Source organism: Lycorma delicatula, chromosome 8, assembly GCF_047948215.1.
Source record: "Lycorma delicatula isolate Av1 chromosome 8, ASM4794821v1, whole genome shotgun sequence".
Lineage (NCBI taxonomy): Eukaryota > Metazoa > Arthropoda > Insecta > Hemiptera > Fulgoridae > Lycorma > Lycorma delicatula.
Window position 1 is genome coordinate 84,509,357 of NC_134462.1, and position 20,794 is coordinate 84,530,150.

General features: G+C 30.5%; 1 protein-coding gene across 1 annotated transcript in view; it reads left to right on the plus strand.

Moving 5' to 3' along the window:
- Positions 1–20,794, plus strand: part of Dhc1 (dynein axonemal heavy chain 1) — a 224,683-nt gene that overhangs the window by 158,259 nt on the left and 45,630 nt on the right. The window contains exons 52-60 of the mRNA XM_075372596.1: positions 2,431–2,623; positions 5,578–5,708; positions 6,069–6,217; positions 8,639–8,808; positions 9,778–10,004; positions 11,946–12,367; positions 15,812–15,957; positions 17,833–18,048; positions 20,410–20,675. Coding sequence (XP_075228711.1) covers positions 2,431–2,623; positions 5,578–5,708; positions 6,069–6,217; positions 8,639–8,808; positions 9,778–10,004; positions 11,946–12,367; positions 15,812–15,957; positions 17,833–18,048; positions 20,410–20,675 — 1,920 coding nt within the window. The remainder of the gene's footprint in view (positions 1–2,430; positions 2,624–5,577; positions 5,709–6,068; positions 6,218–8,638; positions 8,809–9,777; positions 10,005–11,945; positions 12,368–15,811; positions 15,958–17,832; positions 18,049–20,409; positions 20,676–20,794) is intronic.

Consider the following 20,794-nt stretch of genomic DNA (forward strand, 5'->3'; position numbering starts at 1 on the left):
GTCACTTAGAAAGTAGTGAAGTACCCTTTTTAAGTAGATTTCATAACAAAGCTACCTATTGTAATAAGTACCATGATTCGACCTCCGGAAAATTTTGACATATCTTCGCGTTTCACATCCCCAAACTCCAAAACCACCTTCAGCTCAACAGTTTATATATACATATATATATAAATTTAGTAGTTATAGATTGTTTGTTCTAACACAGCAGCCAATTCTGATCACGTGATTTAAGACACATACACTATTCTAGAGAAAATGTTACATATTATGCAGCCTTTTACAGGCAAAATTCACATATTTCGCACTCGTTTGCGAGCGTCATTAATGATTCTTTAACGTATATGCCTAATCTTTTACAATGGCCAGATTCTTGGAATTCGTCTTGGAGAATCCCCAATCTTGAGTTTGTAATGTATTTATTATAGCCTGTCGATGACATCAGGGAATTCTTCTCATTGTATACGGCTGTCAATCATTCATTATAATAAATTTAACGCGGCCTTGATGATAAATTTATCTGTACGTAGGTCATTCATTTCCATATTAAAAACAAAATTAAAAAATACAAGATTTTTAAACTTTTTTAAAATTTTAAAAATATTATTTTTAATTATTAAAAATAATATTTATTATTTTAATAAAATAAAAAAATGTTTTTATTATCTAGAATATATAGGATATTTTGTTGGCTCGAATTCGAGCCGACTAATCTTTCTCAATAATAATCAATTAATTCTTTAATTTTATTATTATGAAAATAATTTTTAAAATCTTTTCTACCATTTTGACGTAATTTTGTTGCATTAAAAAAACCTATAACTGTATCAATAATTAGCTTAAAATCACCAAAGATACCATACGAATAGTTGTCTTTGATCTGTTCATAACACACATCGATTAAACTCATTTGTCTCTATAAAAACGATAATTTTTAGAACAAATATAAAATATTGATTTTAAATATTTTTACTAATTATATACAATCGTAAAAATATCAATATTTTTGATAAATTGAATAATTTAAATTATTGTAATACTATTAAAAATATTACTGAAATGATGCACAATAGGCGATATAGAATTGAAAAAGTGGAGGTTACAAAGACAAAAAATGGTGATTCAATTATGGCATCAATTGAAGGTTTCGGAAAAATATTTTTACCGCAAAGATTCAATGATCTTACACTATCAGATTCGAATGAAATTAATAATTCTAAAGAAGTTTATGTAATATAAGGGTTTGAAAAAACTACCTAATGGACATAATTATCATGATGTAGAGTTTACAAGCGATCTTGACGTTCCATATTAAGTTCTATATTTTAGAGCTGTTTTATATGAAATGTAGATTTAGAACTCCATCACGTAATTGTGTCCTGGTTGAAAAAAATAAAATACGATCTAGTTGTATTATTTGTAACAAAACTAAATTAACGTATATTAAAAAAAAACTAAACTAATTTAACGGAATCGATTGCGCTAATAAAATGGACGTAGACTAATCTCTACATTTTTTTTTCATATAAACGTCTCAATTCTAACGGTATATTGTAATGACCCCAAGCCAGTGTATTGATGTTACCTATAGCCACCCTTTTGTCGACAGTGTCATAGTCTTGTAAGTTTTCAAATCTGAATCATCAAGACATGCTTTATAATCGTCAAAAATAATCTTTTTTTGCACTATATTTTTTTTACACGCATTGCTTTTTTCGTAATTTTATATAACAACCTTTACTAACATCTAGTGCTTCTGCAATTTTTAATTGAGTAGAACTGATAAGTACTCATTAATCTTTGGTGTAATATTGTCCTATTCCAGTAGTTGATAGAAAAAGCTCTGAAGGCATGAGAATCTTTAAAATATTTTCCAAATGAACCCCTCAATTATTTCTTGAATGAAGTATCGAGACCCTGTGGATGGAAAACGTTTATTTGATATTCTCCTCTTCATTTTCATGTATTTTGTCTTCAATGACGTCTCCTAACCACCACTTACCATCATATACACAGCAGACATAATTTTTACATTTTGGCTGACCCACCAGCCAGAACACAAAATTTAGGTTTTAAATCAGTAAATTTTGAAAAACCAATTTTTAAATTATGTTTTTCTTTAAAGGCTGTGTACAATTCTTTTAAGTTACGTAATATAAGGTACTTATCATATACCAAATATCATCAAAATCAAAAATGGTAATGCAATAAAATTTTTTAAAGATTTGTTGAATTAAAATGAAATATCCCAAAAGACTTTTATTCAGAGTTGAACCATGATACATGGTCATCAGACAAGGTACCTTTATGTTATTTTATAAAAATTGATGTTTTCTTTGATTTACATATAAAATTACTCATTCATTATTTCTCTATAATTATATATATATATATATATATATATATATCAATAGCATAATTTTTTTTTAGAGATGCTCCAGAACCTACTGGAGAGGAAGGAGAAGATACTGATATGGAGTTACCAAAAGTATATGAACCAGTTATCAACCAAAATGAATTAAGGGAACGTCTTGATATGTTTTTGGCACAATTTAATGAAATGGTTCGGGGTGCTGGCATGGATCTTGTCTTCTTTCCTGATGCTATGTTACATCTAGTTAAGGTTTGTACATACATCTAATATTTATATTAGGAACGACTAATAATTGATTCACATTATGCTAAATAGTCCAATTTACCTATTATATTAATAATAAACCGTTATTTGCAGAATGTTATACAAAATCAGCCTTGGTTAAGGTTAAAAAAAGTTAAGTGTTTATATAATAATCTTCTCAATTAAAATTAAATCAAATAATAATTAATAATCATTTAGAGAAAAGGAAATGTATTTTCAAATCTTTCTTAATTTCCAGATACTAACTATATTTTTTTAAATTTCTATACCATACCTTCCAGAAAACAGACATCATTCTTTTCCACTCTATTCTATTGCAAGCAACTCTTGACCAAGTTGTCTTTTCACACAATTTCCTCATTTCTTCTTCCCACTACCTTTCAGGACCATTTTCCCTTTTTTCCATTTTCAAGTTCTCCATAATGTAATCCTTCTTGCTCACCTATCATTTCCTCTAATTATATGCCCTGCCCAGGTTCCAATTCCTTTCAACAAGTTATCCTTGTTACTATGTCTTAAGCCATATTTATTGTCTGACCCATTTGCTTCTTTTGTTATACCTTCTAATATAATTCGGGGTGCCTTAGCTGGGGTTGCTTTCCGACTCGTTGGAAGATGACTTTGGTGAGGGTGCTCTTAAAATCAGGAAAGGATCTGAGTTAGGACAGCAGTTATCGACCCATCAGCCTCTTTCCAGTAATCAGCAGGTTGCTTGAATAATTGGTTGTTGAATGGCTCTGGGAAAATATCAATATGAACGATTTTCTAAATGAAGGCCAATACAGCTTCATGAAAGGGGTTGGCACCAAGGATTGCATCTTAAATGCTCTTGTCGAGGTAGAAAGCGCTGACTGTAAATATGTTTTGGCAATTTTTATAGACATAGAGGCAGCATTTCCTTCCTTGTGTTGGAGTTTTGTTCTCTATAAGTAGGAATGCCGCAATGCTCCCATAGCCCTGCAGGCCGTGGTACATGACCATTTGTCTAACCATACAGCTCTGTCTAAGGATGCGCACCTAGTTGTGGAAAAATCAGTCACCAGGGGAAGCCTGCAGAGTTTTGTTCTCGGGCCCTTGCTGTAGAACCTGGTATTCGACGGATTTCTGGGATTCATTCCCAGAAGGGTTCACAGCTCGATGACTGTCTCCTGTTAGTTCGTGGTAATTCATGACCACAGCTAGAAGACCAGGCGCAAGCGGCTTTGTCAACTGCAGACAACTAGATGGACATGCAAAAAATATTTCTGTGCCCAAGACAAAGTGTATGCTTCTCAAGGGAGCAGACAAATTGTCGTACAGTCGTAATCCCCATATTAAGTATAAAGGCTGTGTAATCAGCCGAGTTAGAGTTCATAAGTACCTAGGTGTTTTGTTTCATGAGAAGTTGCTGTTTAGTTAACCACATTAGGTAAGTAGTGGCAGACGCCATCTCTGTGATGCACAAGCTTAGGAGGATTGCTTGGAAGGATTATGGGCTGTCAGGCCATCATTTGTACATGATGTACTGAGATGTCTTCAAAAATATGACCTCTTATGCTAATTCCGCAAAGGTTGGGCGTATAGGTTGGAAAGAAATCAAGCACATATTCAAAATTTAAGGAGTGCCCAGCACAGAGCCTTAATTGTATGCACTGGTGTGTTTAAAACATCCTCCTATGAGGCTACCACCGTACTGGGAAAGGCTCTCCCAATCAATTTAGTGGTGAAAGTTCAGGTGGCCATATGGAAATTGCAAAGAGGCAGGGAGGCCGAGGTATTTGGGATGCGGTTTTGAGCTGGGGTTGTACTGGAGCGGAACGGTGATCACAATGCACTGGTTCTAAATATCGAACAGTTGCCCATCACCTGCCTGTGGAGGAGGCTTTACAGCCTTGCAATGGAAACATGGCAGCAAGAATGGCACACTACAAGGGTAGGTCCTTGTGTACATTTATACAGGAGTTGGGGGGATGGTTTGCCTCTAGTTCGTTTTTAAGGGCAATGGGAGCCCAAGTGCTCTCCAACCACACGACTTTGAACCAATATTTGTTTCAGTTTCACGAGGCAACTGATGAGCTGTGCGTCTGCAGGCAGGTCCAGTCAAACAAACACATGATATTTGACTGCTGAGCTCTTGGGGGGTGGGGTGGCAGAATTCCGGCCACCCTGAAACTTAGAGGTCAAGGGGAAAATTGGCCATTCATAAGCGGCGAGTCAATGTGGCATGAGCCGCATTATCGGACCATGTGGGAGTTCCTTGATGCCATTGCTTTGTTCAACCAGCATCAGTAGTTTAAGAGATATTAGACTCCTACCGCTAGCCGTAGGAAACTACCCTCAAGAAATATAGCTCGGTCAAATATAGCTCCAAGTGCTATAATATGGTGGACAGGTACTTGCTGGCATTCAGCGACCTAGGCGTGGCAGCAAATTGCTGTCCTTGACAGAATAAATTTTTATTTATTGACAGGTCATATATTGTAGTATGTAGGCGGAGTGCACGTATCCATTTTAGTAATGTATGACAAGTGAGCAGTGGGACACGCAAGTGAGTGGTGTAGGGCACCACACTTATTCCGCTTACGCAGTTAGGTAAGCTCTAGGAGCTAATTAGGATTTTTTTTTTTTTTTTTTTTTTTTTTTTATTGGTCGCTAAATTATTTTGAGGAACAGTAGCCGTTTGTGGTACAGACATATAGTCTTATGCTATAGGAAGACCGAACGGGGTGGTGATGGAAGAAATGCCAGACAAACCAACCAACCAATACCTTCTAATAATTCCTGTCATATACCTAGAACATCAAATAGCCATTCAAAATTATATAACCATCATAAAAACCGTATAATTAAGTTCACTTTTTAAATATTTTATCATTGATTCTATTGTAGGAATTGAAATCATTTGTCTAAAGTTTTACTGATGAGAAACCTAACCTATTATGAAAATATATATTTTACAGATATCTCGTGTTATAAGACATCCTCGAGGTAATGTTATGCTCGTTGGAGTTGGTGGTTCAGGGAAGCAATCATTAACAAAACTTGCTTCATTTATTGCTGGTTATAAGACATTCCAGATTGCATTAACTCGGTCAGTATTTTTTTTTCGTATTCAAATTTATAGAATTATAAGAAGTATAAGTATATTCTGTATTAAATATGTAGAAACTTATTTAATCTGCTTGATACAACAGACTAACTATAAATGAAAAAACTACATTTCTTAGGGTAACAGCCTAATTGAAGATAGTATAATTTACCTAAGAAAACCAAAGTAGTTCTACTGTTATATAATTTGGTTAAATAACCAAAGTAAACAAAACTTTAAAGAATCAAAATTCAAAACAGTGATCCCATTTTTTCAACTTAATACATTTAAACATTAACTTTTCTACAAAAATTACTTTCATTTACTTTTTAATTATTATTAATGTGAATTATCTTTTTTCAGTTCATATAATGTTGCAAACTTTCTGGAAGATTTGAAACTTCTTTATAGAACTTGTGGGGTTCAAGGCAAAGGTACAACATTTATATTTACTGATTTAGATATCAAAGAAGAAGGTTTCTTAGAATATCTAAATAATATTCTTTCATCAGGTACAGTTATTTTATTTTATTATTTATAACAATTATTTTATTTTAGTAATATTCTCTTCCTCTTTTCCTTCACCACTCCTTTCCTTTTTTTAAATTGTTTCCTTTTCCAGCCTCTCCTGTAACTTTTAATATGATCTATGAAATTTAATATGATACTATTATAAAAATCATTCATAGAATTTCACACCTGTGACCTAATATTCATACTTCAAAACCAACTGCTAAAGTAAAACCCACTTAATACCTTTTTACATCAATTTTAGCAATAACAATTATTCTATTGCTCAAAGTATTCCAGTAATTGGATGTCATCAATGAGTATATCAGGTCACGTAGAATTCATTAATAACATACAACATAGATTGTGAATCAAATGTCACAGTAATTAATGCAAATTTTTAACAAAAGTAGTGGACTTATTTTAATCTACTCATGAGTTACTGTTTACATCAGTGATGGAAAAATGTTAAGATTTGCTTACCTTGTAATTTCCTTGGGCAGTACAGTGATTATACATAATGGTGCAAATTATCAGTGATTGTAAAAATTCTTGGCTTGGTTAGATTATATATTTAAAACTGAATAAATATTAAAAATAAATGAACAATGATAATATTAATAGTCTCTATAACTTCAGTTATAATTATTTTTGAAAAGGTTAATAAAAACTTTAGAAAACTGATTACTAATCAGTTTCATTTAAAATTTGGAAAAATAGCTAATTTTCACATAAATTTTTGTTTTAGGTCAATAAATTTTAAGACATTTTTCAAGTCCTAATAACCACACACATTTATTTTTCATTTTCTTAAAAAATACATAATCTGATCAATGCAACTTCCTCTTGATAGTTCTCTTCCTTCTCAGTTTGTGCTATCTTTTTTTAAAGATGCTGATAAATTAGTCAACTAAGATATAATTCTCAAAGTAATCATTCAACATTCACTTTGAGTAGTTACTTATTAGTCTTCTTTAAACCAATGTTTGGGGATTATCGCGATCCCTCAAGACCATTGACAATTATTATAATAGGTAAAAAGAAGGAAAAAATATAATTATTTATTTTATAAAGTGAGTTAATTACTGTTAGTATCATATCCCTATGATCTGATATTTTTATTGCTGTTTTATTATTATTGATTTGTAACTTAAAAAAATGACTCCATTGAACAGAATATTACATAAAATGACCATCTGTTAAATGCATATTATTGTATCTTTATCTCCACTTCCATAACAAACAACCAGTCTTTTATTTTTCCAAATAATGATTTTTTTTCTATTTGCTTGTTGAAGTCATCTAAAAATTATATTTCTTCTTTACCAAAAATATTAAATTTCCTTCCTAATAACCTAAATTTTCTTTATGATATCAGTCTTATATGTATGTATAAGATAAAAATACAAAGATATAAAACAATATTTTACTTCAAAACTCATGTATTTTCATATATTTTGGTAATTCAATAAATTAAAAAAAAATACTAATAAAATAAACTTAGGTTTTTCATATAATTATAAGGTCTGTTTTAAATTTTTTTTTAAATTAGACTATAGAAAAATTTATTAAATTATAGCTTTTCTTTCTTTTTCCTGTTTAGCCTCCGGGAATTACCATTCAGATATTACTTCAAAGAATGAATGAGGATGATATGTATGAGTCTAAATGAAGTGCAGTCTTGTACAGTCTCAGTTCGACCATTCCTGAGATGTGTGGTTAATTGAAACCCAACCACAAAAGAACACCAGTATTCACAATATAGTATTCAAACATTAAATTATAGCTAGATAAACAGCCTAGATTAATTACACAATATATATTGTGATAGATTAATTACACAATATATATTGTGTAATTAATCAATTATGCAATATATATATATATATATATATATTGTGTAATTGATATCATCATATAATTATATATCATGAAAACTTTTGTACATTAATTTACTAGAGTTTTGATATCAGACATTATCTAAGGGTTTGTTGCACCCAGATCTAATTAATGACTTAATTAATAGTATGAATACAACTGAATAAAAATTTTAAGTGTTGGTAAAAAAATTAAGAAGCAAAATTCTTGTAGAACTGAATAATTTTGCTGATTAACTTGTATGGGTTTTCATTAGATTAAAAAAATTATAAAAACTCTATGAATTTGTTTTTTTGCCATAAAGAACCAAATTGCACATGGTATTTCACATTTTTACGAGGTTTTTTTTTTATTTTAATACTCATTATAAATTGGTCATGTAAAGTATTATTGAACAATTCCCTGTTCAATTGAAGAATGAAATCCCTCTTAAGTTTCAAGTCCTCAGAGTCGTTTATTTTAAGCTATTCAAAGCATCATTTGTGAGAAATTTTGCTATGTTAATATTAAATTTTTAATCTATTATATTTTTACTCTTATTTTAGGTGTGATATCCAATCTTTTTACAAAAGATGAGCAACAAGAAATAATTTCTGAATTGACACCAATCATGAAAAGAGAAAATCCTAAAAAAACACTAACTCATGAAAACGTAATGGAACATTTTCTTATAAGGACCTGTCAAAACTTACATGTTGTTTTCTGCTTTTCTCCTGTAAGTATTCATTCAAGTATTTATAGCTGTATTCTACCAAACTATTTTGTTATATCACCACTCTAATCATAAGTAAGCTTGAGTATACCATTTTTTTGTTTTATTTTAATAGTAAAAACATAACATTTTTTTTTTTTTAGTGATAATAATTAGACCACATTTTTTGCTTAAAAAAAACACTTTCAGTGAATTAATTTTTTAATTAACTATGGGGGATTCAATAACAGAAAATAACTCCCTACAATGCATACCTAATGTTTGCATCAGATACTTTTATTTCTAAGAAAATATGTGGTTCTAATCTCTAATCTTAAGCAAAGCATCTATTTTCTTTTTAATCTATTTTATTATAATCTGTTTTATTTCCTACTTACGATATGTAGAAACTATCATTTTTTTACAGATAGAAAATTTGTTTTATAGCTGTAATGTTTAAGGAACGCATGGTAAATATTACTTGGCAAAAACTCATTCTTTCACTAAATGCTTTCAGTTCATAACATTATTTTCTGCCTTACAAATGACACATCTAGATGAAGGATACATATTTATTTAGTGCAGATGGGCACCAAAACAGTAATGGTCAGTTTTTATCCTAAACATGGCCACACTCTCGCTTCTAGGACTGTTAAGTTTAGAAAAATGTAGATCATTTATCAGCAGTGAGATTTCAGGTAATCTCTTATTTAAAACAGAACACATTTCTTCATTTTAAAATCAATTTGATGATAACTGAAAACTTGTACTCAAGACAAAATGTTTACTAAGGTATGCACGCCTTCAGTAAAAGTACAATTTTAAATTAGAATTTAACAAATCACCGTTTACCTCTCATGTTCAGAAAAGTTAGATCTATATTTATTTATTTAAAAAAAGATCATCTGTATAATTTCAAATTATGATAAAAATGTACATTTTAAATCATACATTTTTATTCTTAGTAAAAATTTGAATTTTTTTAAATAATAGGTTGGTGAGAAATTCAGAAATAGAGCATTGCGTTTTCCAGCTTTAGTATCTGGTTGTACAATAGACTGGTTCCAGCCTTGGCCCAAAGATGCATTAGTTTCTGTTGCTAAACATTTTCTGGCAGATTTTGAAATAGAGTGCACTAAAGAAGTAAAATCAGAACTGGTTAATGCACTAGGTTGCATTCAAGACGTGGTTACGACAACATCTGCTGAATATTTTCAAAGGTAAGTAAACAGTTTATTATGATTTTTCTTTTAATTAAATTAATTAATTATCATCTAAATCAGCACTGATAATATTACATATTTGGTTTTTTTTTACTAACTATAACGATTGCCAATGCTTGATGACTCTTATTTCAATAATGATTTATTATATATGTAAAGAATATTCAAAAATTAATCCTATTTTAAATCTGCCACAATAAATATTACTTTGGCCAAATAATAAGGAAAATGTGATTCCATTTATCTCAAATGGTCCCACTTTGAGTTTTCTCATCCAGGATGACAACACATTAGAGCATCTTCTATAATTAAATCTAAAAAGAGTTGCATTCTTTTATTTGTTTTTTTATTGGCCAAGAAATACAAAATCTTGCAAAAATTCTTGAAATATTAGTTCAAATGTAATACCAGACGTATGAAATGGGTTATTGGTGTGAGATATTCAGCAATTGGCAATCACCCATATTTGATGAGTTATATGATTAAAACCCAGCCTCCTGAAAAATAATCAGTAATATTTCATGCAGCATTAATGTTTCTTGTTGACTTTTGAGAGTGAGAAATGACTATCGCTGCTGATTATTATATGGAAACTCAGAAATCTTTGTCAAGAATTAAAAAAAAGCTCTGGTAGATTTTCTTACACAATTGTTTTCCAGTAAAAAATGTGCACCGACATATCACAGAAACCAGTGCCTCTCTTTTGAAATAATATCAAAGTATTATCAAGCTGAGTTATGTAGTAATACTCATGCTATTACGAGTTATATCATGACTTGTTCACCAGACTTCATCCCTATTGAATTTCACTTCTTTGAAAATTTTAAAGAAAATCTCTAATGAATACGCTTTTCCAATGATTAAGAACCGAAATAGACTATCAAATCATTCATACAAGAATTGGAAAGAAACTTTTCCAGAGGCGTTTGATAAGCTCATTTATTTCTATGTTCAGTGATTAACCAATTTCAGTAATTACACAGAAAAGTGAAAAAAATACATAGATTTACTTTTTTTTCAGTTAATTTCTGTATTTGATATGAAATAAATGTTGTAAGCAAAAATAGATGTTACTTTTTTAACATCCCTCTTATATTATAAAATACACAACACTGTGATTTTTTGACATTAAATTATTAGAGGCATTAAATTACAAGAGAATCACCAAGAGATAAACATAATACTTCAAAGTAATAGAAGTCTTATCAGAAGTTTTTTTTACCTCTGGAAATGTTTTTCTCCAATTTATCCTTAGCAAGTAAATTATGAAATGTTCCAAATTTATATATCTGTAAAGTTTCATTACAAAAAAAGTTATAGGTGAAATGAAACAGGTCACCCCTAGGATTTACATATTCATTTTCAAAATGATAAGCATTCCATACTAGGCTTACTAAAGAAGGTAAGAACTGAAGTGGTTTCTTATTACCTTCTTCACTTAGCCATATCTACTGTAATGAATAAAATGTTCAGCTCTGCAAGTGACTCCTTCCTTCTGCTTATAACCAGAGCTTGGCTGTATAATGAATGCTATTACCTTCAAAAAGATAACATTGATTAATGCCTTTCTTATCTCAGTTGATTTACATAATTTACAGATTTAAGAAAAACTGGGTCAGATAATGTAAAGCAACAAATAAATGTACTCCTTCTGTTAAGAAGTTACATCACCACTTCTAGATAATAGGAGACTCAAATTTTATTCTCTTTAATTTATGTTGCTTGAAATTTTTCTTGAAATGCATCTTCAACAAGGAAGTCAATAAAGATCAATTCCACCAATAGGGGGGTTGGAGACCTGCTCAGTATTTAAAATACTATTTCTTAAAATATTGTTACAAATGTATCCTTCATATGGAAAAACTTCTGTTCTATCCAATTTACATTTAAATTTTATCTTTATAAGTATATATTATAACCATTAATTACTTTGTTTAGATTTCGTCGTGCAACACATGTGACACCAAAATCTTATCTCAATTTTATCGGAGGATACAAAAATATTTATCAACAGAAACAAAAAGAGCTTGGTGAAGGAGCTAAAAGAATGGATACAGGTTTAGCTAAACTTGAAGAAGCATCATGTTCAGTAGAAATACTGAAAAAAGAACTTGCAGTAATGGAACAGGAATTAGCACTCGCATCACAAAAAGCAGAAACAGTACTTACTGAAGTAACAGAAAGAGCTATGCAAGCTGAAATGGTAAAAAATCAAGTTATGAAAGTAAAAGAGAAAGCTGAAGCTTTAGTTGATTGTATTGCCAAAGAAAAAGCTCTTGCAGAAGAAAAATTAGAAGCTGCTAAGCCTGCTCTTGAGGAAGCTGAAGCTGCTCTGAATACCATAAAACCTGCACATATTGGTCAGTAAAACGTTTTCTTACAATGGTTAAACATATTTATTGATAAACATACATTGTTAAACATACTATTGTTATTGTTAAACATACTTTATCATTACAATTTACTTAACATTACGAACAATCATGAGAATTCAAATTCAAACAGTACTTTTGTAACTTTCTTGAATCTGAACCTAAGCTCTATCTATTACTTAAGGCTGTTTTTAATTTATTTCAGATATTAATATTCACTCACTATCAAACCATTAATTTGTTTTAACCAAATAAACCAAATTTATTTTAATAAAACATTTTTTTACACATACATTATAACACTTTCAGTTGCCATTTTCAGTAACTATTGTACTGATGTTTATCAGTTATTGTTACCTGTTTATTGTTTTCTATTATATCATAAGCCATAGTTACTTATGGTGGATTCTTTCTTTAATTATGAAATTTTTTTTCATAATTAGAAAATGTATAAAAAGTCAATTAAGTTTGAATTATGTCTGTTCATTTAAGGAAATTATATTTTCTAAATTCCATTATGGTCAAACTTGTTAAAATGAGTCCTTTTATGTGTTTATATAGAACATTAAAGTTGTTAATGTTGATAGATTTCTGGATTTGCTTGTGTGAGATAATTTTCAGATGTTATGAAGTATTTTTATGTGTTCATTTTATATTTGTTTGTCTAATACAAACATTATATGAACAAAGCAGTTAAATCTAAATATTTCAGAGAAGTAGACTTTTGGAAAAATTTGACACAGCTTCGAACAAGGATCAATAAGAATATAAAACACTCCATAACAACTTCTGCCAAACACCGTTGAAGTAAATCACAAATCCACTAACATTAACAACAACCTTGCTATTTTACATACACAAAAAAACGGTTTATATTTGAACATACTTAACATTATTAAAACAACAATATTATGAACAAAAAAGCATAACTCAACTCATCTTTTTCAATTACATTTTAATGTTCTTTGAAAAAATTTGACAGACAAATAAATGATATTGGCATTAATAGAGTAGTTGCAAAAGTGAAGACAGCTACAAAAGCAATTGAAAGAATAATGAAATTTGTTTATAAAATGTCATATTGAAAAAATTTAGTTTCTCTTGTTATTCAATATCAGTAGATCTGTATAATTTTCAATCTTAATGATTCAATCATAAAATTATTGCAAATCTCATCACTTTAAACTTACTCGTTGCAATATATAATTTTTATTGGATTTCCAAAGAATTTTTAGAAATTACTACTGTGCCTGGTCAGATTTTCTAAAGGATTGTCACTGAGAGGGGGGACCAACTTTCCTTTACGTTTTGGAGTCTCCTGAATATAATTCTGCAGCTATTATATATGAGTACATATGTAAGCATGTATGTATAAGATTTTATTGTGAACTCTACCAGATGCAAATCTTAACCAATTTTGACAAAACTTAGTCGGGTGATGTAAACCTATTGGGGACAGGCCTTATTGATTTTCAACCAAATCAGTTGACAAGAACAGAGTTACAGGCAAAAAAACTGAGTTTTTGAGTTCATTTACAAAGTTTTCATTTGTAACTTGAAAGGGACATGTTAGAAAGACAAAATTAGGTGTTTTTGAGCACCACCAGATGCAAGCTGGTTTTCCAGTGATCCCAAAACATCAAGTTTGTAAACCAAATCAGGGGTTACGCCCAGAGCAGTGCTCGTTGGTCGTGCTTTTGCAGCCACTTTTAAACTTTCCCACCCAAGTGTAAAAACTCAAACGGGTCATGCAACAACTGTTATATTGTTTGTTCATCTGAGAGAATATTTCTGATGGTTGTACACTTTCTGAAAGTAAGAATCAGATCACAGAACACTGTTCATCAAAAGTACTTTCTTCAAGCAGACACACCATCATAATTAAGACTTTAGAGGTTATGTTTACGTAAATATTAAATAGCTGACTAACACTCTTCGCACGGTTGCCAAATACCACTTAGAAAAGTTTCAGTTGCCTGCATTAAGTGTTTCCTTCACAAAAAATGTTTCTCTGTTTAATTATTGAATGACCCTCATAATGCTGCATAAATAGTTTTTCATTCTAAACTAGTGAAAAAAAATTAAAAATCCTATCACAGGAATTTCTTAATTACACATACGTATGTGAGATGCCATTGTAGGCAACCCCTCTCTCTCTCCCTCTCTTTTTTCTGTTTAGCCTCTGGAACCACCATAAGGTATTACTCCAGAGGATATGTATGAATCTAAATTTGTACATATCCATATTTGACTACACTTCACTTTTCAATGAAGTGTAGTCTTGTACAGAATCAGGTCGACCATTGCTGAGATGAGATATGTGGTTAATTGAAACCCAACCACCAAATAACACTGGTATCCACGATCTAGTATTCAAATCTATGTAAAAGTAACTGCCTTACTAGTAACTAGGTTTGAACCTAAGAACTGTCGACTTCAAAATCAGCTGATTTGCGATGAAGAGTTCACCACTATACCAACCTGGTGGGTATAGTAGGCAACCTTGCTTTTTCCTGTTTAGCCTCCGGTAACTACCGTTCAGATAATACTTCAGAGGATGATATGTATAAGTGTAAATGAAGTGTAGTCTTGTACATTCTCAGTTCAACCAATCCTGAGATGTGTGGTTAATTGAAACCCAACCACCAAAGAACACCAGTATCCATGATCTAGCATTCAAATCCATGTAAAAATAACTGGCTTTTCTAGGACTTGACGCTGGAACTCTCGGCTTTCCAAATCAGCTGATTTGGGAAGACGCGTTCACCACTAGACCAACCCGGTGGGTATAGTAGGCAACCTGGCATTGTTCAAAATCACTTCCAAAAATGGCATAGCTATTCCCAAGAATAACAACATTAAATGCCAGGTATACAAAGTTATGTGAAAAATGAAGTAGTTTCCAATTCCCTTCTTCACTAACCTGTACTCAAACATCACTAAATTATACTCATATCATATTAACATGCCAAGCCAGCTGAAAAGCAGGATGTGTTTCTACTCAATAGAAGAAATTTATTATTAATAACAAAATTAACAGTTATTTTAAGACAGTGTTTTCACTTTTATCATAATTGATTCACTTGAGCTTTTCAAATTTAATTTTTTTTTTTTTTAATTTGGAAGTAAGCTCGCAGTACTAATTATTCCTGATTGTCAACTATTTTTCTAATTATATGTATACATTTAGTATCTACATATTGAGGAGAACTGTCATTTCTTACAAGATCAGGGATCAGCTACATATATATGTAACATATTTTATTAATGACCCTTCATAATCTGCAACAAAGAACTAACTGACTTCCCTTCCCTTCTTATTTTTATTATATTTTCAGCCTATCAGAAAAAATAATTTTTATCTTTTGTATTATCATCAGAAGTATGTTTCAGAGAGCCAAATATTTTGATAATTTTTTTTTCTATCAATAGCAACTGTCAGAAAGCTTGGAAGACCTCCTCATCTAATTATGCGAATTATGGACTGTGTAATAATTTTATTTCAACGAAAATTGCATGCTGTTATTGCTGATACAGCTGCTCCTTGCCCAAAACCATCTTGGGCAGAATCTCTCAAAGTAAGTTTTCATTTTATTCTAATCCACTTAGTTCATAGTTTAGTTTATGAGAAATTTGTATTTTTTTAATGACTTGCAGCAGAACTATAAAGTAACATGCTTTAATTTGATTGTAGTTTAATTTCTTTGCCATACCAACATTATATAGGATTTACGATTTTCTTTCTCATATTATTTTATAGAGCAAGAATGAACATAATGATGTTGTACATTTGTTTAACTTGTTAGTAAACTTCTTTCTAATTTCTGAGTGTTGCATATATTATTTTAATGTTTAATTAAAAAAATTGATTATAAAGTCATAGCCATCCTCAGAGACATTCGACAAATTGCACTAACTCATTGAAGATGACATAATATTCTCATCTCCAAGTATAATTGAAAGTTTTATGAAAGCATTAATATAAGTTAAAAGAATAATCTTACTTAAAGTAAATTCAGTTAATTTAAATTAGACATCATGAAAAATTATTAGTTTTTTATATATATATTCAGTGTAAATATATATTTTCAAAAAACTATAGTTTTTGTGAAACTCTATAGTCTTTTTTATTTTTTTCATAGGACAATTAATTTACCACTTAAGTTCGTAGCTTGTTCGTGGGATTTTCTATAGTTGCATTTAGAGTAGAGAACTTTTAGTATTCTGAAAAGGTGAATTACTCTGTCATCACTGGTATTTTCCATGGAATCAAGTTCACATTTTCCATCTGCACTTTTCTTGATCCCAAAATTAACATTTCATTTCTTCATATTATCTATCCATTTTTAAAATACTAATATCTTTATCTTTCTTCTTCCTCAATTCTTTTCCCTTCTGCCATTGACTTGGAGAAACTAGTTGCTCTTTGTATTTGATCTTGCTTATGCATTAAATTGTAACATGAGCATACATCCGAAGTCAAGATTAATAAAAATTGATTGCGTTAGTAAAACAGATTGCTTATAAACAATAGCTTCAACTGATAAATTATGTAGCTATCAGTAACTTTTTTAGCAGTTTGCTTTTGCTTAGTTTTTTGTATGTAAGATTCATTTATCCCATACTTCATTAATTTTCTGATTACTTAAGTTTGTATTACGCATTATTAAAAGAGTTTATGGATGAAGTAAAGGCAGGAAGATTACACAGGGAAGTCAAGAGACTGGTTCTAGAGAAGAAGGAACTGTAGACCCACCAACCTCCGGGTTGTGGAGAGAAAAAAGATATTAAAAATGATAATAATGAACAAAACAATTGTTTCTTCTTCATTTTTACTGCTTAGTTGTACTTATTTAACTTCAAATTGTATTACTTCGCATAAACATTTATATGTATTGATTCTGCCCTCATCTCAATCCTTTCATTTCATTACCAATTCATCTCTTTTTTCACTACTTTTTTCATTATTGTTGAATTTTGGATCTAATTAATATTTCTTTGAGTTTTAATATATGTAATCATTAGTCCATAATTCCCTCACAGTAGACTATTATTTTACAAAGAGCAATGCTAAGATACTAAAAGTTAGCCAACTTTCAATTCATCTAAATAAATACTAATTAAATATATTAAATAAATGAATTTAATAACATATTAAATGAATTTTTCAAAAAAAGGGAAGCCTACTACTTAATCAGTTGTGATCAGTTATCTTATTCCTTTTGTTAAAATATTAGTTTTATGAGTGAATGTTAACTGAGTACCATAACAAGGTGGTCTTAAACTTTTTTATAATGCAGCAGATGCTTTTTAAAAATTATGGAAATAAAAACCAAAGTTGTTTCTTGTATTGTGAATATATTTAAATATATATTATTTTTAAGAGTATCATTTGTGAAACACTAGTTTCTTAACATAATCCTTTATAAATACATTTTCTTTTAATTTTTCAGATGATGGCAAGTACAACATTTTTACTGCAGTTGCAAAATTATCCTAAAGATATAATCAATAATGAGATGGTTGAACTTCTTCAGCCATATTTTGAAATGGAAGATTATAATATGGACACAGCTAAAAGAGTTTGTGGAGATGTTGCTGGTCTTTTATCATGGACTAAAGCTATGGCTTTCTTTCATAGTGTCAATAAAGAAGTTTTACCATTGAAAGTAAGAATTATTTTGTGTTAAGATTACTTTAAAAATTTTTTTTTTTTAAATAAGTTTTTGCCTTATCTACAAAGTTATGTTGTAATCCTGATGTAGTATAGTAGACCATGAAAAAAATAAAAATTGAATTTCTGAACTTTTAGAATAAATGCTTACTTATGTAAAAAGAGTAATACTAAATTGTTATTTACAAAAACTGCAAAGCAATAAAATACTCAGAAGTAGTTTATGATAAATTTTGATTAGAAATCTGAAACTAAATGCCAATTTCGATTGTTAAATAATCATCATCTGTAGATACTTAAGAAATAATGCATTTAAAAGAATCTGCAAAGAGCCATATTTATACTCTGTAATTAATTTACATAATTAAGAATAAAAACTAGATTTTTTATTATTTTATATATATATATATATATATATATATATATACACATATAAATGAACGTTTGTTTGTTTGGCCTGCATGCGTGCCATTCATCCAATTGGTGAGTTGTGCGCATGCCGAAGGTTTCCGAATTAGTTTGGACCCACTAGGCTAAGCTGGGATCGAGATACTTCAAAAAATTGTATTTATGATCTGATTTGGCTCATATTCAGAATATATATTAGTAACATGAAAAGAAAAATTAAATTATATTTTTAAAATTAATTAAATTAATTTTTTAAGTAACACTACAGAAAGAAGTTTAATTCACTAATCAGATCAGGGAATTTGGTGGCAACAATCCTTTATAAATGATCCTTTCACCAAAAAATCCCTCTAGCATCTCCATAGTAGAGTGAGGTGTATAACAGACAGGTTGCTGCTGTCCAATTGTAATCGGCAGTCACACCCATTCTCTTGTAGTAAGGCTATGAACTGTTGGATAATTTCTTGTTAGATGGCAGCATCCTTAGTTTTTCAAAAATCAAGGGTCCTATTATTCATCACTTTGAAACTGTACACCAGTGCCTATTTTTTGTAGGTATAGTAGGTTCAAAGAAAATGTGAGGGTTTTCAGTTCCCCAGGTCCACATTAACAGGTCTGACTATTAACATACCTCTCTTCTTTTTCCTGTTTAGCCTCCGGTAACAACCGTTTAGATAATACTTCAGAGGATGAATGAGGATGATATGTATGAGTGTGAATGAAGTGTAGTCTTGTACATTTTCAGTTCGACCATACCAGAGATGTGTGGTTAATTGAAACCCAACCACCAAAGAACACCGGTATCCACGATCTAGTATTCAAATCCGTGTAAAAATAGCTGGCTTTACGAGGACTTGAACACTGGAACTCTCGACTTCCAAATCAGCTGATTTGGGAAGACGCGTTCACCACTAGACCAACCCAGTGGGTGACTATTAACATACCCACCAAGATGAAACCACACTTCATTTGTGAAAAATACTTTAAACTGCCCTTTAAAAACACTCTAAAATTCCATCATTGCCTCTAATGAAATTCTAGAACCGTTGACCTTTTTAGCACAATCAGCATTTTAGCTGATGGAAAACCTGTATTCAATATAGATAACATTTCAGCAATCTCCTCACTGCATTGTGGGCTGGACCTAGTGAAATGTTCTTTTCCTGGCTTAATTTCTGCAAAGATTTATGAGTAGATCTTCTAACTGCCACTTTAATGTTCTGCGTCGTTAAAACTGACCTGTGTTGGGCACATCTCTAGTCTAACACTGTACCTCTTTTACAAAATTTTTTAACTAACTTTTAACATTTAAACTTTTTATAATATCATAACACTTTTCATTGGTGATTCCTTTTCAAATTTCTCCCTGAACTTTCGCCAACACACAACATAAAATTTCATCCCTAAATAAGTTTCCATCATGAATGCACGTTCTTCAACAATCAACCACATTTTAACAAACACATGATTACACAACCTTGTTCAAAATCCAATACTCAACACAGACTGGCAATACTCAAATGTAATATGCAGGCAATAAACAGTCCACTCCAGCTGCAGCTCCAATTGTACCAACATCTTTTACATTATTTTATTCATCTCACACCAATATATACATTTAACAAAAATATGCATTTAGTATTAACTACTGAGTGACAAGGCCTCTTTTAAGTTAGACACTCTATACAATGGTCCAAAATAAAAATTTTATCTGTTGTGTGTGTGTGTGTGTGTGTGTATATTGTTGTTGTTGTGTGTTACAAACAGCAATGTTTAGTAGAGTAGCACGTACAAACTTATGCACATACTTATTCTTTCTTACTCATGACATTTCAGAAAATTTATAATCATATTGTAAATATTTGTTTTGTTTGGTTTTCCTTTTTGTTATAATATAGTTAGAATCTTGAAATTTGTTAGTGAAAAAATAAACTTCCTTGTTTTATAGGCAAACTTGACACTGCAAGAAGCTAGATTGAAAGTTGCTATGGATGATCTAGCTAACGCTGAACAAGAATTAGCAGATCGTGAACAAGCTCTTAATCAAGTTAAAGCTCAATATGATGCTGCTGTGTCTGAGAAACAAAGATTAACAGATGCTGCTAATGTTTGTATTCGTAAAATGACGGCAGCAACTGCTCTTATTAATGGTTTAGGTGGTGAAAAAATTAGATGGACACAACAAAGTAAAGAATTCAAAAAACAATTGGGCAGGTAATCATTGATACACAAATAGTTAAATTTTAAAATAAACTTAAATTTTTGTCACTTACTTTCATTATTTTTTGTCATAAATTATTTGGAAATAATTAAAATAGACCACTTAAATAATT